Here is a 21,187-nt window from a genome sequence, read left to right on the forward strand (position 1 = left end):
CCCACATGGCGCGCAGACCTCTCCTGCCGCCCGCTGCTCCCCTCAGCAGTGTACTTCGGTCCTTCTGCCTGCTCTGCTCCCCGCTCTGGCTCTGGTGAATTCTCTCACCCTCCCGCGCTTCTGACTGTACCCAGTGCTTGTATAAATAAATAAATAAATCTTAAAATAAAATAAAAATGCCATTTTATCATGACATTATTCCTCACTGGTTGTGATGACTATTTTTTTTTTCATTCTTGCACGTTTCTCAAACCTCTAAACAGAATTCAGAAATTCTATATGCAAAAATTGTATTTTGAGCATAGGCACTCCAAAATCTCAAAAGAATCACGCATTCATTCCACACAGCTAGTATTCATTTTTTATTTCTAGTCATTTCTAAATTTCAACTGTGCCAGTATATCTGAATCTGAGGCAACACCACCCCCTGGTGGAAATCAATAAAAAAAAATCCACATTTGGTTTAACTGGAGTGCTTTAAGATCACGAAATACTTGGCAGTCTCTCTCTCTCTCTCTCTCTCTCCCCTCCCTCCCTCCCTCCCCCTCTATCTCTGTCTCTCTTCCCTCCACAGAATGTTCTCTAAAAAATGGAGCTGTCTTAGGGCCTTTCTCACTTTCTCATTGCCAGCCCCCACCCCCGTACCCCCCAAGATGTCCAAAATAGAACTTATTATCACTAAACAAGCTGTCTCCCAAAAGAGTTTAAATTAAAATTACATCTATTTCTCCAACTCTTCCTTGCCTCAGTGAATAACACCTAATTGACCATTCACTCAAATAAAAAACCCTCCTAACATAGACAACACACGTAAACAGATTAAAAACCCAGAGTCAGGAAACCAGATTAGAGATATTTAATTCAGCAATTCCCAAACTCATTGATCATGATACACATTTCCCCTAATCCTCATATTTTTTAGCAACTTGCAGAAAATTCTTTGGTTACATTTCATTCTGAATGCTTGCTCCACCTTAATTAGTAAATTAGCCATTGGCTTCACATGCTTTTCAATCTTCAAAAATGCTTAGGCAAAGTCAAACATCCAACAAGTCAGCTTTCAATCATTTGTGGTAATGGAAAGCACGATCCAGGTGATTGATCTCAGACAACTAATTGAGTTTATGCTACCTTGGTAGGCAATGTCATCCCTGGCCTCTACCATCGTGACCAGTCGAGGGGAGGAAGCAGTTGTCACTAGTACTAGCAGAAATCATGCTTTGTCGTCCATTAAATGTGATAAGTCTGTATTGCATGATCACCGTATAATTTTATTTAGAGAGACTGTAATGCTCACTTTACTATAACCTATAAGCATCACGGACAGCTCTGCAGCTGACAGTGAGTTAAGCGTTTTCCATACATTGTCTCTTCCCATGGATTTACAAGCCAAAAAGTATCAAGACCCCTATAGCTTTCACCCTCTGTATAAATCAACACATATCTTTGGGTAACAAACCTAAAAGAAAACTTGCTTTATAAGAAATATTTTAAATAAAAACAGTTTATGCCCCATCACATTACTGCTAGACTTAAATCTACTGCTGGGTTAGTACTAGATTAGATTAGCATAGCAGTAAATCTACTAAGGCATAATGCATCTCTTCTAAAATTGAAGACAAGGACATTTTTAATGAAACTTTCAAGCATGAAAAGTTATTTGAATCTTTTCTGGTGCCTAGCTTGTTTCAGTCAACAGTCTCCAGTGCTGTTTGCCATCATTTTATGTCACTTATAGCTGTGACTTGGGAACAGTGGTCCTGAGGGTATGGACACACTCCTTTACCAACCTGGCAGCCTCCAGAGCTGAACCCCAGTGCACAGAGATACCCCCGCTGCCATGACCATAATGATGGACCACAAGCAGCCTCTGGCCATCCCGGACGAGCAGCTCTTTCTGCAGCCGCACGCCTGGCCTACAGGGTCTCAATCCCACCTTCTCCCTTATGTTGCAGGCTCCATGGAGGGAGGGCTCGAGAGCACAGCACCGGGAAAGAATATCTCTGCTAACTTCTGCATCTGGTGACAGATTCCAGTCTCCTTTTTGCCTAGTTCCTCCCAGGGTTACGCTGGATGCACCGGGGTAAATATACATCAGCCCACTCCCATCTCGGATAAAATGCTTCACCCAGGGAGCGTGGACTTTGAGCACTTGGCCCCTTACAGGGAAAATCGTCAAGTCTCCTGCAAGCTTTCTGCTTCCAAGTCCTGAACAGTTGACCACGATGTCAAAGGATGGGTGAAGCTCCCACAGGTCTTCTATTCGTCGTGTTAGCATCAGTGCCCCATCTCCTGTTAACCTGAGGGGAAGGAGAGACAGTGAGGGGAGCCTCAGTAGCTTCCTACCCGACCTCTTTCAGGACATAATACAGAACGTGAAACAGAGTCCAAGCCAGATCTAGCCATCCACCTCCTGGCATTGATGGAAAGTGAGGATTCCTAAAGTTGAGCCAAAATAAAAACCCATCTCAAAAATTCAAAACTAAGAAATTTATATGCCTTTTCCTGTGGAACCAAGCATAAGTATTCTTAGCCATTGCTTTGTGTAACTGCCATTTTAGAATTTTAGGTTTTGCTGTCCCTGGAAAGACTGCATTCCAGAGATAGTTTCGACCCTCACTCCACCCTTACTCTCCAGTCACCAATGAGGGCGAACTTGCTGTAATTGGAACTGCAGGTTGGAGCTGCATCTTGGCCTGGCCAGTCAGCTTAGAATGATAGCCTGGCAAAGTTGGAGAACACATCCTTGTAGCCAATGAGTAACTGCCAGCATAATTTAACCTTATTAAGACCCCTGCTTCCTTTGTTAGAGGCTCTCGGTATCTGCCACTGCGTTGGTAGGTGCCGTGAACCCAGACTCCAGTCTGAAATAAACTCCCTTTTGTGTTTGCATCAGCTGTCTTTGGGTTCTTGGAGGCTATGCTCAATGAGTCTGCTGACCTTGGACACAACATTTCCCTTTTTTTTTTTGATTCATAGTTTCTACATCATTATTGAGTCATTTAGTTAACACCTGAATTTACTGCCTTGGACATTTTGCCTCATGTTGTTAATTGTTGGTTGTTCTTTTGCAAAAGAACTAGTCTCCCCAACTAGACAATTGGTACAGGGATCGTGTGCCCCCCCATTCTGTCTGTCACAGGGGTGTTAACATGAGATTAACACAAAGTATCTTCAGCTGATAAACTAAGTGCCAATTGTGATCGGTAGTGATGTTTTTTGGACTAAGTATAATCAATAACAAAAAGAAATGGCTTGCCCAGCTCCTATAATCTCTTTAATTTTGGTAAAATCACATAACATAAAATTCACCATTGTTATAATTTTAATACCTTAACATTGTTACATAACCACCACCACCCTCCATCTGCAGACCATTTCATCTTGCAAAACTGAAAGTCTTAACAGTAACTCCCAAGGCCTATAGATGTGATATCAGGGCTTCTGTTAAATGCCTGAGAGCAAGGCACTGCCAAGAGACAGGAAAGATGTGGGAGGCACAGTGCCCTTCCTCAAGGGCTGGCAAAGGAACTGGGAGATGGAAGGGCAAATAGGTAGCAGAATGATGTAAATGAGAGGTGATGTAGAATCAGAACTCACAGGTTAAAATCTCACATCTCTCTCACATTGTCTTTAAGAATTTGGCCAACTCACGTCACATCTTACCCACAGTTTCCTGATGTGTCCCAGGAATAAAGCCTTCCCTGCCTGCCTCAGAGGATGGCTGTGAAATTTCAATGAAATGATGGGCATGAGGGTATTTCACAAGATATTAAGCACAATAAATTCTAGGGGACTAATGCCAATAAAATAAATTTCTCAGCAGAAGAGTCTATGTCATATGCTTCTCACCACCCCCGTGACCTAGTACCTTAGTCCCCAATACCTTCTGCACTTGACCTAAGCGTCTCCCAATACTGAAGACAACATGACATCCTGGCTTGGTATATGATGGTGCTTTTTATGTGTTGACTTGATTAACCATGGGATGCCCAAGTATTAAGGTGTTCCTCTGAGGTTATTTTTAGGTGAAATTATATTTTAAATTGTCAGTATGAGTAAAGCAGATTGCCCTCCTAATGTGGGTGGGTCCTATCCAATTAGTTGAAAGCCTGATTAGAACAAAAATGCTGACCTCCTCCTATCAGACTCCCCCTGGAACTGCAACATGGGCTTTTTCCTGCCCTCAGACTCAAATGAAAACATTAGCTCTTGGGCCTCCCTGATGGCACAAGGGGTTAAGCACCGCACTATGAAGCAATCCACAGCCTCTGCAGCATGAGTTCGATCCCCAGCTGGCCAGGAGGAAAACCACATGGTGCGGCAGACCTCTCCTGTCTAGCCCGCAGCTCCTCTCAGCAGTGTATTTCAGTCAGTCTGCCTGTTCTGTTCCCTACTCTGTCTCTGGTGAGTCCTCTCACCCCCTGCATCTCTGCTCTGTACCCCAACTCTTGTATGTATAAATAAATAAATCTTAAAAAAAAAAATAAAACATTAGCTCTTCCTGGGTCTCAAGACAACCAGCTTTCAGACTGGAACTACACCATCAGCTCTCCTGGAGAGGGATCATCACAGGGCCCTCAGAAACGCAGCATGAAGCATCCTCCGTGTCACCAAAGCAGGACAATCCTGGTCTGGTTGGCATGATTTGCCTATTTAAGATGCCTGACAAAGAGACAGGCTCACATGACATATTGCCTCTAATTCATTTCCTGGAAGGGGCAAATAAAAAGCAGCAAAATATGACTTCACTGGCCGAAGATATTAAATAAGATCTATGTAGCCAATTAAATCTCTGAGGGTTTTGTTTTATTTGTTTTGGATATTTTGAGCATTATTTCTTTTGAGAGGGAGATGATCCCTTTTGTCTTTGGACAACGGCAAAGATCTAATTTGTGGTTTAAAAAAATAGTTTTTCTATTGTTTCAGTAGGAGAACATTTACATTGAAAGCCTTGTTGTATGGTTTGCTGAGTGAAATACCTGGTTTTGATTGGGAACATTGCAGGCTGAGCACTCTCATTGTGTGGAAGAGGCAGGAGGCAAGAAAACAGACCCTGGGGGTGAGGAACAGGCAAGGATTATGTGGCTTCCCAGCAGGGCCGCCAGGTGAGGAGAGTGGGTGGCAATCTACACTTAGCCCTGAGGGTCTCACCCCCTCACTGTGGTGCGGCCCTGCCTCCTACCTGGCCTGAAATCCTGGCTGGAAATGGAGGTTCAGGGAGTTCCTACCCTACAAAGGCTCCCACCTGAGGGCAGGGGATCCACGGCCCTTTTCCTTCTCCACTTTGAACTTTTGGCCAGAGGCCAGTCCCTGATGGAATGGGGGACAGATAATCCCAGTTGTCTGGCAGGGCCTCATACTGGGGAACAGGAGGAAGCCTGTGATATCGGGAACACAGGGGAGGCGCTAAAAGAGGAAGGATGGCTGGGCCAAGCCTCCCTCTTAAAGCTTTGTGCAGCAGATCGCCTAGACTTTCTGTCTGAGGCACTCATGTCCCAGCCTGCTGTCATGGTGGACATGTATATCAAACAAATGAAAAAGGCCTCTGTGGGGCACAAGAACAGTGCCTAAGGCTTCCTCTTACTGACTCTGGCACCTAAAAATAGACAGAAAGCAGCTTGTTTCCAGGCCTGAACTCCAGCCCTGTGGGGTTGCCGTCAGGAAGAGGCCCTCACCGACACCAAGTCCCATTCTCTTGGGTTATTTCAAGTAGAATAAATTGCTAAGAGCAGATTTCCAACTAATGAGAGGGCAGCGTGATTTTTCCAAGACCTTTACCCCATGGTTAGTGGTTAGGCCTCAAAGTGAGATTATTATGGAAATAAAGAGTCAGTTTTCTATTAGGTGCTACTTTAGAATCAGGCAGAACAAATTACTCAGATAAAATTTGTTTCCATGTGAAGATGGCTGAGGGTGGCCCCAGAACTAAAACACTCATTCTCAGCAAGAGCGGCGGCGCATCAGGGACCATGACCATGCTGGGGATTGGCCCTCACTCGAAGTCCAGCCTGGGACACCCACCCTCTCCCCACTTCCACCCCTACTCCACGTAGGAGAAGTTCCTACTGCCTAGAGCAGCTCCAAGCAAACTGGGAAACTTCAGAAGACCCCTCAGAGGAGGAGTCATTTAAGGGGAGGCTGGCTTCCTGCTTCTGCCCCTCCCACAGCAACATCCCTTCTGCCATTTCTTCAGGTGCCTCATTCTCCTTCTCTGCCCCATCAAAACTGTCCCCATCTCTCCCAAGAACCTCATCTACTATTCATCCTTTACAACAAACTGACAGTAACGTGCCTTGCCTCCCAGGAATAATTTCTGTTTAAGTCTTCTGTCTAGACTTTAGAGGCATTGTTCAGTGACAGACGGGGAGAACTCTCCTTGCCTCCCACCCCCATTACTGTTGCTAAGACTCAGAACACTCTGGCTAATATCAGCTGGACAGGCTTCCTTTGCTATCCAAAAGCAGAGCATTTGGAAGGTTAGTTCTAGGATGTGAGAATGCTGAAAATTATTCCATATAAACTGATGGTAACAGTGTTCCCAAAGCCAAAAAGTAACCTACCAAATCATATCAAATAGGATGCTCTACTTTCAGATTGTGGGGGAACCCGTTCCTTCCTTCCATTGGGTCACCTAGAGGACCCAGTTCTGGCCTTTCTCAGCTGCCTGAGAAATGAGGATGTGTGGCTGAGGGGTATGCTCTGTCAGAGCCCTCTCCCTCACTTCCAGGCCATGAGCTAGGGACCCAGAGCCCCCATATTCCTCTGCCCACTTCCAGGGCCTGCATTGTCTTCTCCTGAGGGACAGACCATGCCATTGTGTGTGCATCCCAAGCCAGAGGGGTGGGTGTGGATGGAGCTTGAGTGTGTGGGCACGGAAGGCCCCTCACTGCCATGTCACGGTGCAGCACGCCTGGGAAGCCAAGACTTCCACAAGTAAACACGGTCTTCAGGTAGTTGCAGGCATATTTATAAAGGTAAAAGGATACATTATATCTTATAGAGCGGCTTGTTAGTTTAACTTGAACCTTTCAAATATTTACACATCACACTGCACTTCAGTTTTTTTTCCTTTCCCAGACTGGGCAGGTAAAGGAGGGTCTAATGTTAGTGTGTTCTCCAGCTACATCAAGAATTGCAACAGAGGGAAACTTCAGGGATAGTGGGAAAAGGAAGAAAGGAGTCAAGGCACTTATTTCTACACCAAGCCCATACATTTAAATTGTGACATTGCCTCGGGTTTGTAGTAAGGAAAATATGGAGTGAAATATTCAAGGAAAGAAAATGTTTTTCCTCTCAAAATTAAGGTTTGTGGAATCTTGTTGTACCCAAAAGCAGATACATACAAACATAGCTTCATACAAACATAGCTGGAACTAGCAAATTAATATACTCCATATAATTTGATAAAAGGTAAAAGTGAGAAGAGTGGGGCCTCCCTGGTGGCACAAGGGGTTAATCACTGCATTATGAAGCAATCCGCAGCCTCTGCAGCACAAGTTCCATCCCTGGCCAGCCTGGAAGCAACCCACATGGCACAGCAGACCTCTCCTGTCTCGACCACTGCTCCCCTCAGCAGTGTATTTCACTTAGTCTGCCTGTTCTGTGCCCCACTCTGTCTCTGGTGAATCCTCTCACCCGCTGCATCTCTGGCCTGTACCCCAGCTCTTGTATGCATAAATAAATACATCTTTTTAAAAAAGAGCATTTAAAAGAGAAGAGCATTTAAAAACTACAAAAATATTAGCAAGGATGTAAAAAAAATTTAAAAATTAAAATAAAAAAATTTACAAAAATAAATCATGATACTCCTGACACATGCCTAATAGACTTAGGCTCTCTCCTCTGTGCTCCCCATCTAACCTCATAAATCTGTGCTCAGCCCTCACCAGATGTGTCATTGTAATTGTTACTATAGGTAAGCACATATATACACACCTATACACCATCTCTCATAATTAACTACAAACTCTTTAAGAAAAGTGATCATATTTTAGCCTTTTTTTTAAAACCAGCTTCTAGCATCATATCTCATATATATTTAGGGGTTTAACGAAGAATTAATTAATGAACTATATGAATCAATTATCCTATACCTTATATCTGGAACCAGATCATTGTTATCTCAAGTCACTTTTCCAATATTTATACAATAATTCACATTGTTCCTATTCATCTACCAAATAAACAGATGTGGAGATTAAAAAGGCCAATGTTTCATAACCAGCAACATGCTTGCAATTTCCATGCTAAACTAAAAATAGATTTACTGATGTTTCTCCAGTAAAGATACTCCTGAGATGCTTCCTAACTGGAAACAGGAATTTCTGAAAAATAAGCCAAAATGCAAGTTCAAGGTATTTGGGGTTAAATGTGATCAGGAAGCAATTACCTAATTTAGATAAGTCCTCAGTTCTAGAGTTCTTATTTGTAACAAAGAAATAAATAGGAAAATAGCTATTTTCTTTGTCACTAATGAGAAAAGAAATTCAAATTTCTTCTCTATAGTGAAAGGAAGAGATTTGTGGAAAGAGATGAGGGTGGGATAGATTTGGTGTTAATAGAGAGTAGACTATAATTTATAATAAGCATAAGTCTCTCATCCAAAGAACTAGAGCACATCATATAATTTTTTAGCTGAAAGCATAACTTCCCCATTTCATAGATGAGGAAACTAAATGATGTCTCAATGAGTGGGTTTTACTGGCAGGGGCAGGGCGGGGTGTTGGGGCACTAACTCCTGCATGGAGGTGCATGCTAGGGGATGGAATTGGGGATGTGACTCCCTCCTGAGGAACAGGCACTGCCTTTAGATGGCTTTATGGGGCCCCAGTCATTTGTGAGCAACCGGACTCAGCAAAAAAAGAGTTCAGTAAAAAAGGCCATTGAGGATTTTCAGTTTATGTTTCATGAGTTCCTATGAAGTTACTTACAGCTGAGAGATAAAGGAAGCAGCCAAGAGCCATTTCTACCAACCTTTTCTCCAACCACGGGAGGTAGACAGCACCTTCACACTTCAGGGTGGTGAAAGACTGGCCAAATACATGTTGGGGGAATCTCTTCAGCTCTGCCTCTGTCATTTTTCGAAATCCCAGAACCACATCAGCCCAGAATGGCACTTCCTCGGTAGGAGCAGTTCTAAATATCTGCCAACTGAAACACAGGAGACAGAAAATCTTCCTGATTTAATTCCTTAGTTTTATAAGTAGTACATCTCTAGTGAACGCCATGTGACAATCTGTAAAGTCTTTAAAAATCACACTTCTGGGACACAGGAACAGGAAAAGATCTGATTTTCTGGGGTTCAGATGCCTAGCAGCTAAATTTAAAATGCTTGTGATTGGGGAACTAAGATATTCAAAAAGCAGTGTGTCTTTTGAAGATTGAATTTGGTTCTTTTTCTAAAAAGCTCCTATCTGATTTTCTTTCTTTATTTACAATCACAGATTTTTGAGGAAATGTTTTCCTGTTTGGCATAATGCTTGGCATAAATGGAAAGCAAATCCTCAAAAGTTTATAGGTTGGCCTCAATTCTGAACAAAATATCTAAACTAGAATGAGCAGTGGTGGATATGCAGGAAGCACAGGTACAAGTTATGAATTAAGTTGTAAGTCGTCACATTCAGCTCTCCAGAAGAGAAGCCTAGAGTCTTCAGTAAGAGTCCTGGCCTTCCTAAGTCACCTGCATGGCTAGTGGTGGGTGGGGCTGCAAGAATATTTCTTGTTAATAGGAAGCTTGCCAATAGCTGCTAGGGATGTGGTTGGATTTGTAAGTACTGGGTTGTTTTCATCACTAGAAATAAATGCAAATCATGGCTGCAGGAAAATAGCAAGGAAATTCATTTCAGTGCAGTACATTAAGTCGATAATGATGTGGTCATTAATACACCAGAATTTCTCTCTCTAGTAATTCGTTCAAAGCAGCACCCCATGGAAGGTATAGTGTTTGTGGCAGAGCTCTAGGCTGGGCCCTCTTGTGGCCTCATTCTGCTACTATTGCTGGGCTGATTGCCTAGCTGATTGCTGATTGCTGGGCTACTATTGCCCTCTTCATCATCTATAGACCACCTGAACTCCACAACCAGATCCAGACCCAGGTTGCCTACTCCCTGCTGTTAAGTCTACTTTAACCACCCTCCACTCTTCCCTACCTCTTATCCAGTTCAGAAAATGGTACTCCATCCACCCAGATGCTAATACTGGAAACCCAGTGTCATCCTCCCTCACCTCCTACATGCCATCAACTATCAATCCCATAAAATTTCCTCTTAAGCATTTCTCAAATCCATCTGTTCTCTATTAACACCTAATCTATTCCACCCTCATCTTTTTCCACAAATCTTTTCCTTACCCTATAGACGAAATATTTTGAAAAGTAAATATGATGAGTTACTTTACTGTGTAAACTCTCCATTACTCTGGACTTTTTAGTTCTCCAACAATCGCCTTAGACCCAGGTCAATACGTAGACTGTTCCCTTACTAAAATGCTGCCCCCTCTGTTCCCGCTCTGTCTCTGCCTCCTTCACCTCCACAACATCATCAGACTAACCTACATTCATGCGCATGGTCTTTGCTGAAACTTTTTTATAGGTGGCTACTCATAACTTCCCAGTTATACTTCCAGACATATGTTTCCAGAGCACCCCGTTCTCATCCCTTGGAAGTTCATGTCTCATTTGTAATTCATTAGATTTATGACATTCCCTACAGATTACAAACTACAGGAAGGCAGGACCACGTCCATCTTTCTTAAAAATTCACTCAGACGTGGGCCTTCCCAGTGGCGCAGCGGTTGAGCGCTGGGTTGCGAAGCTGCCCACAGCCTCTGCAGCGCCGGTTCAATCCCCGGCTGCTCCCCCGCCACCGGAGGAGGGTCCCACATGGCATGCAGACCTCTCCTGCCGCCCGCTGCTCCCCTCAGCAGTGTACCTTGCTCCTTCTGCCTGTTCTGCTCCCCGCTCTGGCTCTGGTGAATTCTCTCATCCTCCCACACTTCTGACTGTACCCAGTGCTTGTATAAATAAATAAATTTTTTTTTTAAAAAAGAATAGCTTAAAGTATATAATTTTTATCTCCTCAGAGGTGGCAAAATCTTACTCTTGGAAGGACATTTGAATTTTGGACATAGCCATGTCTAAAGTTTGTGAATTTAACTGAGGCCTGTTGGCTTTGAACAAAAGCAAAGTATGGTCATAAATCAATGAGAATAATTTTTCTATGTTGCCCCTCAGCTGTGTTTGGAGACAGTTATTATATCAATCCAACTTCAGAAGGTAGTAAAGAAAAGTCCTTAATTTGGGTAGGGACTTTGGGAAACTAGTGATGTCGACATTGGTTGGTGTTTGTGATGGTAAAAGGAGGCAAGAAGAAGAGAGCAGAAATCTACTACAGGTGTGTACATTAGCAGAAAAGTCAGCAGTCAGCCTAATCTCAAAAGAGGAGAGAGAATAATTATTTTGTAACATTATAAAAGATGTTTTGAGAACTTACTAAAAGGTGCGCATCGCTCTGCTTTACAGAAGGCTACAGAGCATGCCTGTTTTGTCACATAAGTACCACAGCTGACTCGTGTTATCAAATGACATCAAGATATAAGTTTAAAGTGATTGGATGGTTAGTGATCTCTGTTTAAGAAGATGTGGAAAGTTATTGTCATCCTTTAAGTGCTACATTGTATTAGAATGTTAAATAGGATTTACTTTAATGCTTTCACTTAATCATGCATGTCTCTGAAATCAAATGCTATAATAAAAATCCAATGTAAGTGTGCTAAATGTTGCAAAAATATTTTTTGGAGGAGTGAGAGGAAAAAAAAGAAAAAAATATTTTTACTTTTTGGAAACCTCTCAAGATACCATATAAGATGGCCCTGTATCTTGGACATCTGCACCCATTCCAATGCCACACCAGTTTGCTTTCCATCAATCACATCATACCTTCAAACCACTGCAAAGTCCCTGGAGAAATTCAAAATAGTACTTGTAATGAGAAACTATAACATCTATTTATTGTTAAAAAGTCTAATACTGTAACTTGTGTTTCTTGAATTCTTTGGAGTAAAGTCTAAAATGTTCTAAATCCTCCTTCATCTAATTCAGCTTTCTGTTCACACCAGATACTCAATAATATTTTATGTTGAATTTAAAAGCTTAGTAAGATCACCATAAATTCTAAAATGACTTCAGATTTTTTCTCTTACCCAGACACCAGACAAACACCAGCATCTCTGGCTTCTGCGGAAGTGGCGATACCAAACAGGTAATCAAAGGTCTCTCTAAACCACTGCTTCTGCTTGGGAATGGGTGTGTCTGTAGTCACAGAGAAAAGCAACAGGCAGCTGTAAGAAGATAGTATCACCGTCACTAGGATGTGCTGTGACTGGGATGTGAGCTCTTTCCTAGAAACTGGGGTTGGGGTGGAGGAGAACAAAAAGGTCGGGAGGAACATTTATATAAAGTACCACATTATGGTGACCCAAGTTTTGAATGTTCACATATGCCGTCCATATCTGCTCATATCACGATTAATCATTAGAGGGCAAAACAACCAATCAGGCAAAATCTGGCATGCAAGCCAGCTGGAAAGAGACCTTAGACATTAGGTATATTCCAGAGGGCCTTGAAGTGTTCACAGACAATCTGAACAGAAGTAGTTCATGGCTGCAGTATCCAGCTGGTCACATAGTTGAGGTGATAGGAAGAAAGACCCAGGTCTCTTTCCTGGAGGCTGAAAACATGATGGGTGACAAGAGATCTGTGGGGTGCAGTTCAGCGAGGACAGATATCAGACCACACATCTGTGGGAAGCACAGGGAGCCCACCCTCCTGATACAAGGGAACAGGCCGCACTGTGGAGGCTGATTCCTTGAAAAGGGCCCCTCCATCTGCCTCCACTCCATGAATCATTGACCAGCTTAGAGTACCATTCCTGGGGCCAGAAATCCTGAAGCCCAAACAACACAATTTGGAGAGAACAGAAACTATGCAGGAGGAAGAAACTTTTAAAACTATTAATAACCTCAGAAAGATAAGAAAAGGTATTACAACCACAAACATAAATAAGATGTTGAAACAAAGAGAAATTTGGAAAATAAAGCAAAGAACTTTGGAATATTCAGAATGGTATCAAAGAAGTAAAGGAAATAATTCAAGAAGGTGAAACACAGAATTGAGAAAAATCTCCCAGAAAGTATAATAAAAAAAAGGAAGGGGAACCAGTCTGGAAACAGGAGTGGAGGGACAGGGGGAAGCTAAGATAGTTGAGAATCTAGGAGGTCCAGTATAATAACTATCCCAGAGAGACAGACATCAAAGGGAGGTGTCAAGAACAGTAATTTGAAAACTACTTCTCAAACTGAAAAACATGAATCTAAGGACAATGTTCATGGTCCAGATTGTGGGGTTTTGTAATAAATTTTGTAACCATTTACTTAAACTATTTGCACATATAACTTTAATAAAAAAGTAAAAGCTAAAACTAAAGGCGATGAAAGAATGAAAATGAGGAAGAAGAGACAGTCTATTTAATCCTCCTCTTGTTTCATGTGAAGAATACAGAATGGACAGTATGGACACATTTTTAAAAATTCAGTGCATCTTCAGACCTACATACATACTGATATTGACTGATTGTGTTCATACTGGCTTAGAATTTAGGATTATTTTAGACCCATTGTAAATAATTTCCACTCACTGGTATGAGTGGAAGTCTTAGGTGTTGCCAAGTGCAGTAGCCATTTGTGCTGTTCACACAAGACTTCTGGCTGCTCCTTCTGGGAGCCTATCCAGAAGGAGCATTTCCTGGCTTCCTTCTGAGAGGCAGGTGCATGTGACCAGCTCCTGGGAGCTATCTTCTGAAGTGATCATCATCGTTCCCAGGTCAGAGTCTCATTGCTGAGGCAATGAGAGGTTGGTTCAGAAGTCCCTTCCCCAAGGCACCCACACTAAGCACACTCAAGCCTACAGCTGCTCCATCAGGTTAGGTCCCTGGATGACAAGCAGAACCCTTGCTAATGCTTAATCGACATGTAGTGTCTTTCAACTGCTAAGATTTAGAGGTTGTTTTTGTACTGCTGTGTAAGTAAGCCTTTCCCAACAGGGGAGTCAGTAGGGTGTTTGTTAAATCTGCACATTATACCTATATGCATACAGTTGTCTTTGTCCAAAGAATTCCATTAGATCATTCTATCTAACATCTTTCATATCTGACATATCCTTCTCACCTGGATAAGCATGAGGAATAAGCATTCCAGCCGCCACATCACTCGTAGTCTCGGGAGTAAACTTGTCTGAAATGACCGTAACGGAGCATCCTGGGACCATTCTGGAAATGCATACAGCAGTGGACAGCCCCATCACACCTGCCCCCACAACTGCAATCCGGACTGTCTCCATGGATCTGTGAGGAAGGAGAGGGGAGGGTGGGCAATAAACCTTGCAAAAGGGGCTACTCCCTCCGGCACAAAGCTTGACGCTGCGTGTTCTTTCCTTAGGTCCAAAAAAGGCTCTGACTATAAAACCTATCCTGTCAGCATTTTTTCCACTAGATAGTGGGATCTGGGCAACAAAGGTTCAATGGAGTTTTAGACATTAGCGCAAAGCCAGCCTGGAGTTGCTTTGAGAATACACAACAGGTAAGTAGGTTTGCATTGGGGGATGATTTCTACACATTTCTATTCTCTCCTAAGCCACTTTCCCTGTGACTATAAGCTAGGAGAGGTTGGCAACGCAAGGAAGGTTGAAAAGGACAGTAGAGTTGCCATCTCTGCTCCCACAAACCACCCAAGGAGCAGCTATTAAGAGGACATGACCTACAGGCAGTTTAAAATGCAGCCCTTAGTGTTTACATATTGGTTTTTAATTATCACAGTATGACAGAAGTTTGAAGGACTGAACTCATCTTCCCTCCTATTCCCTGATTCTCCTCCTCTTCCCTGCCTCTGTGTCTGCCTTCTCTCCACCCCACCCCCAACTCCATTCCTGGAACAACCCCTTCTCCCATCACCTTTGAAGAAGAGACTTTCTACAGGAGAGCCTGGATGCCTCTATGGACTTGGGTGCTGATTCTGAAACCTGCAGAGCAATCCATAGTCTCCTAGACTCTTTCGTCTGTAAACCAGGCCCAATAAGTTCTTTTATTAGCTCCCTTAGGCCATAAATAAGAGAGACCCTCTAAGGTTGCCTCATAAAGGGGACTCCTTTTGAGAGTCCGTGTGGAAATGTAGGAGGCAGACTCCCAGGAGGCTGGGCTGGGCATCCTGAGACTGGCGCCCAGTGTGGGAGCTAGAGGGTCAGAAACTCAGACCTCTCCCACCACATTGCCTCAAGCAGCAGTCCACTGATCCCTGCTCCACCCTGCTTTCCAGTCCACATTGTTTTCCTGCTTGTCTTTCCACTGCTGTTTCTGCTCTCCTCCTCTCTGCAGGTCCCAGGTTGAAACTTCAGAGAGAGAAAATGCAATGCATCCCATCAGTCATTGTGATCCCTAGTGGATAGGTCTAGCACCAGGCCAGCTCACTGCCTTACTTACGCCAGACTGTAAATGTGCCCTTAGTCACTGTTGAGACAGCAAGAGCCAGGGCATCACGTCATGTGGAACAAATCATGGCCACTTACACGTAAGGTCCCTTGTACTGTGATACTTCAAAGTTCTCCAATAACTTTTAACCTGTCATTATGATGCAGTTGCAAATGACTGGTCTCTAAGAATTAACAAGTTTGTCTTCCCCCATCTCTTGCAATTGTTGTGCCCAAGGTCAGCAGACTCGGCAAGCATAGCCTCCAAGAACCCAAAGACAGCCAATGCAAACACAAAAGGGAGTTTATTTCAGACTTGAGTCTGGGTTCACGGCACCTACCAACGCAGTGGCAGATACCGAGAGCCTCTAACAAAGGAAGCAGGGGTATTTTAATAAGGTTAAATTATGCTGGCAGTTACTCACTGGCTACAAGGATGTGTTCTCCAACTTTGCCTGGCTATCATTCTAAGCTGACTGGCCTGGCCAAGATGCAGCTCCAGCCTGCAGCTCCAATTACAGCAAGTTCGCCCTCATTGGTGGCCGAGGGCGAGGGTGGAGCGAGGGTCGAAACTGTGGAAACTATCTCAGGAATGCAGTCTTTCCAGGGACAGCAAAACCTAAAATTCTAAAACGGCAGTTACACACAAAATGACAAAGCAAAGGCTAAGAATACTTATGCTTGCTTCCACAGCAATTTCCCCCTTATTTGACAAGTTTGCCTTCGTTATGACCCATCTCCCAGATAAGCATTAACAAGTTTGTCTTTTCTATATTCCTTGTTTGACAGGTTTGTCTTTATGGCCCAGCCTGTCAAATGAGCATTAACATGTCCTCCTGCATTTCAAGGAAGAGGAGTTAAACATCAGCTACTGAAGAAAGGCAAGCTGGCGCCCACCTGTCTCCATGCCGACCCCTTCCCCCTCCCCTTTTTTTCCCTTTGTATAAATACCCCTGCCCTCTGCCAAAGAGCAGGATGGCTGTCTTTGAGGCATGAATCTGCGGCCCTCATTTGCCAACAAATTAAACCACTTTCCTTTTCCTCAAACTCTGTTTCCTTTTATTGGCTGAGGGAAACTGAGGCTGGCGTTCGGTATCAATTTCTAGTTCTCAAGCAGAATATGCATTTCCTCAGCCAGTGGTTAATCTGATTGCTTGCCAATAGACTGGCAAGCTGAGAAGGGCAGGATTACATGGCAGAGGGACAAGGAGGGCAAGAGATAGAACCAGCACAGCCCCACGCGTGTCTCCTAGAGATAGAAGGCAGCCACCTGTCCCCTAACTGGCTTTCCTATTGCACATCAGCCTCCCCTGCCCAGCAACTTTCTCAAAATAGCGCTAATAAATTAAAAGGAAAAATAACCTGTGGCTACTAATAACCAGCTGCCAGGGAGGATTGGCATGAGCCAGAAGGTGAGGACATCTTGGCTCAGTGACCTATGAATCACTTAGTCCCATTAAGACACCACACACACACACACACACACACACACACACACACACACACTCACAGAGTTTTGCATAGAATGGCCCCTGAGCTGTAAGCAGGAGAACTCAAGTACCTGTAGTCTCTGCAAAGCCGCTTTGGTGAACCCACAGAAGTCTCTGGCTCCAACACTTGTTTCCCAGTGATTGGTTGGTCTAGTGCCCTGAGGGACAGGAAAGAAAAACTGCTTCCCATTGGGGAGTTCATTAAAGAAGTTGCCTCTAACCTTATTCTCTATTGGCCCATAGGCCTGCGTCTCTGTCACTCACTCCCAGGGAGAAGGGAGCCATTGACCTCTACTTGTAAGCGCTATGGGGTTGTGACTCTGCCAAGCCCCTGGGAGCTGGCCTGCCCTTTGCAGCCCTTTCTTTTCTAGTTTACAAACCCTCCATCTTCCCATAACCCAGGATTTCTCCAGCTGATTTGAAGGCATAAATAATGGGTGAACCTGTCCAAATTCCAACAGTGCTGGCTCATTTGGCTTTTTCCCACTGGAGCCTGGCTCTGCTGGGTCAGCTGGTGGGGGTGGGGGCAGGGGAGTGAAAGCAGAAGAAAGTTGTTGATCACTGGGATGATGACCTAATTACTGCTGGAAAAATTATTCCAGAGATAATCTAGAATAAAAAACAAGCAGTTCTTAAACCCATTTATTTCAAGAAGGAAAATAGTATTTGCTGAGTGTCCACCTTGTGCTAGACACTGTATTTTTAAATTTTTGTAAAGATTTATTTTATTTATGCATACAAGAGCTGGGGTACAGGCCAGAGGTGCAAGGGTGGGAAGAAGATTCACCAGAGACAGAGTGGAGAGTGGAACAGGTAGACCTACTGAAGTACACTGCTGAGGGGAGCAAGAGGTGAGACAGGAGAGGTCTGCTGTGCCACGTGGGTTGCTCCCTGGCCAGGGGATGGAATTCATGCTGCAGTGGCTGCTGAGACTTAACCCCTTGTACCACCAGAGAAAGGCCCTTGTATTGGACACTTTAAACCAACACGCTGGTTTACAGGGAGGCAGTTTAATGTAGCCAAATAATAATAATATTGTAACAAATATGTAGTTAGCATGAAATATTTGCTAGATACATTCAAGATACCATAGAAACATCCACCCTATAAGGGAGGTAATTTTACTATTATCTCCATTCTATAGATGAATAAATTGAGGCTCTAGGAGATACAGAGGTATGTATATGTATATATAAAGCTATTAAGTCAATCAACAAATATTTACAGAGCAGTCGCTCTCTCCAAGGCATGCTGCAAGGACAATGAGAGATTTAACAATTTCTAAAATGATGTTTTCTCCCTGGAGAAAGGAAACAGGCTGAATAACAAGGTCTTAGGTTCTCACTTTACTGGTGAGTGGCTGTAGTCAAAGAGTTGAAGTGATGTCCCCAGACTGCAGGAGAGCTCAGTTTCACACTCCTTCCTAACAATTTTTCAGAAGCCTTTTTACCTTGGGCTCTGGAGATCTTAAGCCTCACCTGTGCTAAGTATTAGGTGGCCTCACTGTCCACCCTGCCCCTCCTGCTCTGCTCCCACAGGTGTCAGTATCTCACCATGGGTTGCCTTTATGGTGTGTTTGTCTGCCAAGAAATAAAAGGGCAATATCTTGAATTCTTCAGACTATGGAGGAAGCAAGGCTCATGGAACCAGAGATTCAGTCCCTTATGACTACAGTTTGGGGCAGGGAAGGAGTGAGTTCAGGTCAACCTAAGTCTCTGATACATTGGCTAGCCCTGACTTAGGACACAGTAGGACGAGTGTATGTAGTTGAACCACTTCTTCCTTGTGAAATAAAACTTTCAAGACTTAATTATTGGAACATGCAAGAAAAATCCCAAGTTTAACACTTGACCCCTGCCAGAGAGAGGCAGGGGATGAGTGAGTAAAATGACTTTTCTTATAGAAATGCAGTGTGGACTTTCGAGATAAAATGAATGGCCATTGCTGACTTACAGATATGAACCCCACAACTCCCAGACACCCTGTGCGGGAATTACCATAGACATTGGATTCCATTATTGATCTTTCACAATCTTCTAAGAAAATGCTCCTCTTTACTATCTTCAAGAACTTATTAAATGGTATTCTGTATGGCAGAATGAATTAATACAGAATATTTTTTAAAGTCAGGAAAATATCAAATATGAACTAAAAAGAAAAAATTAAGTGACAGTAGAAAACCACGTTGAGAATAAAGAAAAATGAGATGAGAAAAAAGATAAAGAAATGCATTCCTCCTTTCTTCTCATGGTCTCTGTTTCCTTTGTTTTATTTTATTTTACAAAAGGATGAAGGTTTTTGCCTTTATTTTTTATTTTCCAAGTGTAAAGACCAACTGAAGAACTGAGCAATTATCTAGGGCACTGAATTAATATAAAAAGTCTAAATAAGTCAGGTCAAATCCCTCCTTTTTCACCTTAGCAATGCTTTTTAAGTGACACATGTATACAATTAATTTAATCTTTTTTTTTACTTGCCTCTATGATAATACTAATACTTTATTGATTCTAATACACTGGAAATCAGTCATTTCCAAGACTAAATTTCAAAAGCAAAGAAAAAGTAATGAACTTATGATGGAAGCACAGTAAAGAAAAATCACAAACCTATGGGAAATTTATTGTAAATATGAAACACCATCTTCTAAGGAAAAAATTATGATATAATTTTGCAGTTGAAATGTCCTGGGTATTAAACAATATTTGCAAAAGATGGTTTTAAGTAGAGTTGAGGGGAAAAATTAGTCCTTAAAAAAAAAGTAAAATCTTTCTGTAAATCAGTTTCAGAAAGGCAAGAATACTTACCTTTTATTTCTGACACTGGCAACAGATTGGTTCAGTACTTAAAGTCAGTTTCCTGGATGATCTGAAAACTTAAAATAATCTGCAAAATGATTGCATTTTACAACACATTAAAATGCCACCACTTCTCTATACTGCAAAAGACTTATGGAGAGAATTTGGTAAATGCAAGAAGAAGAAAAAAAGAATGTCAAACTAGAAAAACTCACTCTTGATCCCTAGCAGATATGTATTCCTTACTGGATCAAACACAAGCACATCTGTCTGCCTGTCAGAGTGCTGGGAGGCAAAATATCTTTTTTGTAGCTCTAGTTTTAATGGTTAAATTACGAAGAGAAACATTCGTTTTTTGACAGGACATTTCTGAATAAACCTTGAATTTAGAGCTATGATTCTCATAAGAGAGAAAAGAATAGCAGAAATAGACTGGTCAAGGGTTTTTTCAAAACAAACACTGTCACTGGTTTGCCCACTCCTCTCAGCACACAATCCCTGGGGGAAGACCCCCCCAGCCTCTGAGAGAGCAGGGGACCCTGAGGAGATATGATGTTCCTTCAGGCCTGCATGGTAGCAGGGAAAGGTTGAAAATTGGTGATATTAAAGAGCGGACATGGAAAAAATATTCTTCAGCAATAAGAAAGCAGTGTAAAACATGAGAATCCTCATCTTGGCTTTTATTTCTTTTACTTTTACGAAACTATTGTTTTAACATGTAAAAAAAAATTTTTAAAGACTATCTAAACAACATGCAGGAAAAGAGAACAATATTCTAACAAAGACTATAGTAAACGAGGTAGGGCTGGAAGGCATATGTGGAGCATTTATTCACTAAGACCAGGATCCCTTGAATTAACCACTTCTATTTTTTTCCAACTCAGTATTACCGGGTGTGGGAAATAATTTTCTTGAACTGATATCTTTTCTTTCATTCTGGTTGATGGTCTCCTCCCAAGTAGTTGTCAGAGGCTTTCCGCGGGTTTCTGGAAGACTTATTGTTAGCAATCCGCTCACTAAGGCCAAAATTCCACATACCAACTAGAAAGAATTTGAAAACCAACAGTGATAAGTGACACATCAGAAAAGAAGTCAATTCCAGGGCCTCCCCGGTGGCGCAGCGGTTGAGCGCTGGGTTGTGAAGCTGCCCGCAGCCTCTGCAGCGCTGGTTCGATCCCCGGCTGCTCCCCGGCCACCGGAGGAGGGTCCCACATGGCATGCAGACCTCTCCTGCCGCCCGCTGCTCCCCTCAGCAGTGTACTTCGGTCCTTCTGCCTGCTCTGCTCCCCGCTCTGGCTCTGGTGAATTCTCTCACCCTCCCGCGCTTCTGACTGTACCCAGTGCATGTATAAATAAATAAATATATCTTGAAAAAAAAAATGTCT

The 21,187-nt window shown here is 42.9% G+C and overlaps 2 protein-coding genes across 6 annotated transcripts in view; both read right to left on the reverse strand.

Annotated features, from left to right (window-relative positions):
* Window positions 1–847: 847 nt before the first annotated feature.
* DDO (D-aspartate oxidase) lies at window positions 848–17,565 on the reverse strand. 3 transcript variants are annotated; one of them, XM_054699107.1, is made up of 6 exons: window positions 17,079–17,098; window positions 15,943–16,144; window positions 14,224–14,399; window positions 12,202–12,310; window positions 8,977–9,153; window positions 848–2,300 (listed from the first exon to the last, which is right to left on the reverse strand). In XM_054699107.1, exons 2-6 carry the CDS (start codon window positions 15,981–15,983, stop codon window positions 1,733–1,735), a joined length of 1,071 nt encoding a protein of 356 aa, XP_054555082.1. In that variant the 5' UTR covers window positions 15,984–16,144; window positions 17,079–17,098; the 3' UTR covers window positions 848–1,732. The 3 variants fall into 3 exon arrangements, with proteins under 3 accessions (XP_054555082.1, XP_037376847.1, XP_037376849.1); XM_037520950.1 differs by lacking the exon at window positions 15,943–16,144 and having other exon boundaries at window positions 17,079–17,565; XM_037520952.1 differs by lacking the exons at window positions 15,943–16,144; window positions 17,079–17,098 and having other exon boundaries at window positions 12,202–12,339; window positions 14,224–14,250.
* Window positions 17,566–19,004: 1,439 nt separating this feature from the next.
* The window catches only part of SLC22A16 (solute carrier family 22 member 16), a 29,924-nt gene continuing 27,741 nt past the window's right edge, over window positions 19,005–21,187 (reverse strand). The window contains exons 8-10 of one of the 3 annotated variants that reach the window (XM_054699104.1): window positions 20,693–20,843; window positions 19,812–19,890; window positions 19,070–19,093 (exon numbers count right to left, since the gene is read on the reverse strand). In XM_054699104.1, the coding sequence (XP_054555079.1) occupies window positions 19,856–19,890; window positions 20,693–20,843 (186 nt within the window). In that variant the 3' untranslated portion in view covers window positions 19,070–19,093; window positions 19,812–19,855. The other 2 variants (XM_054699106.1, XM_037520223.2) reach the window with 2 other exon arrangements.

This window comes from Talpa occidentalis, unplaced genomic scaffold, assembly GCF_014898055.3.
Source record: "Talpa occidentalis isolate TD23 unplaced genomic scaffold, MPIMG_talOcc4v2.1 talOcc4.2, whole genome shotgun sequence".
Taxonomy (NCBI): domain Eukaryota; kingdom Metazoa; phylum Chordata; class Mammalia; order Eulipotyphla; family Talpidae; genus Talpa; species Talpa occidentalis.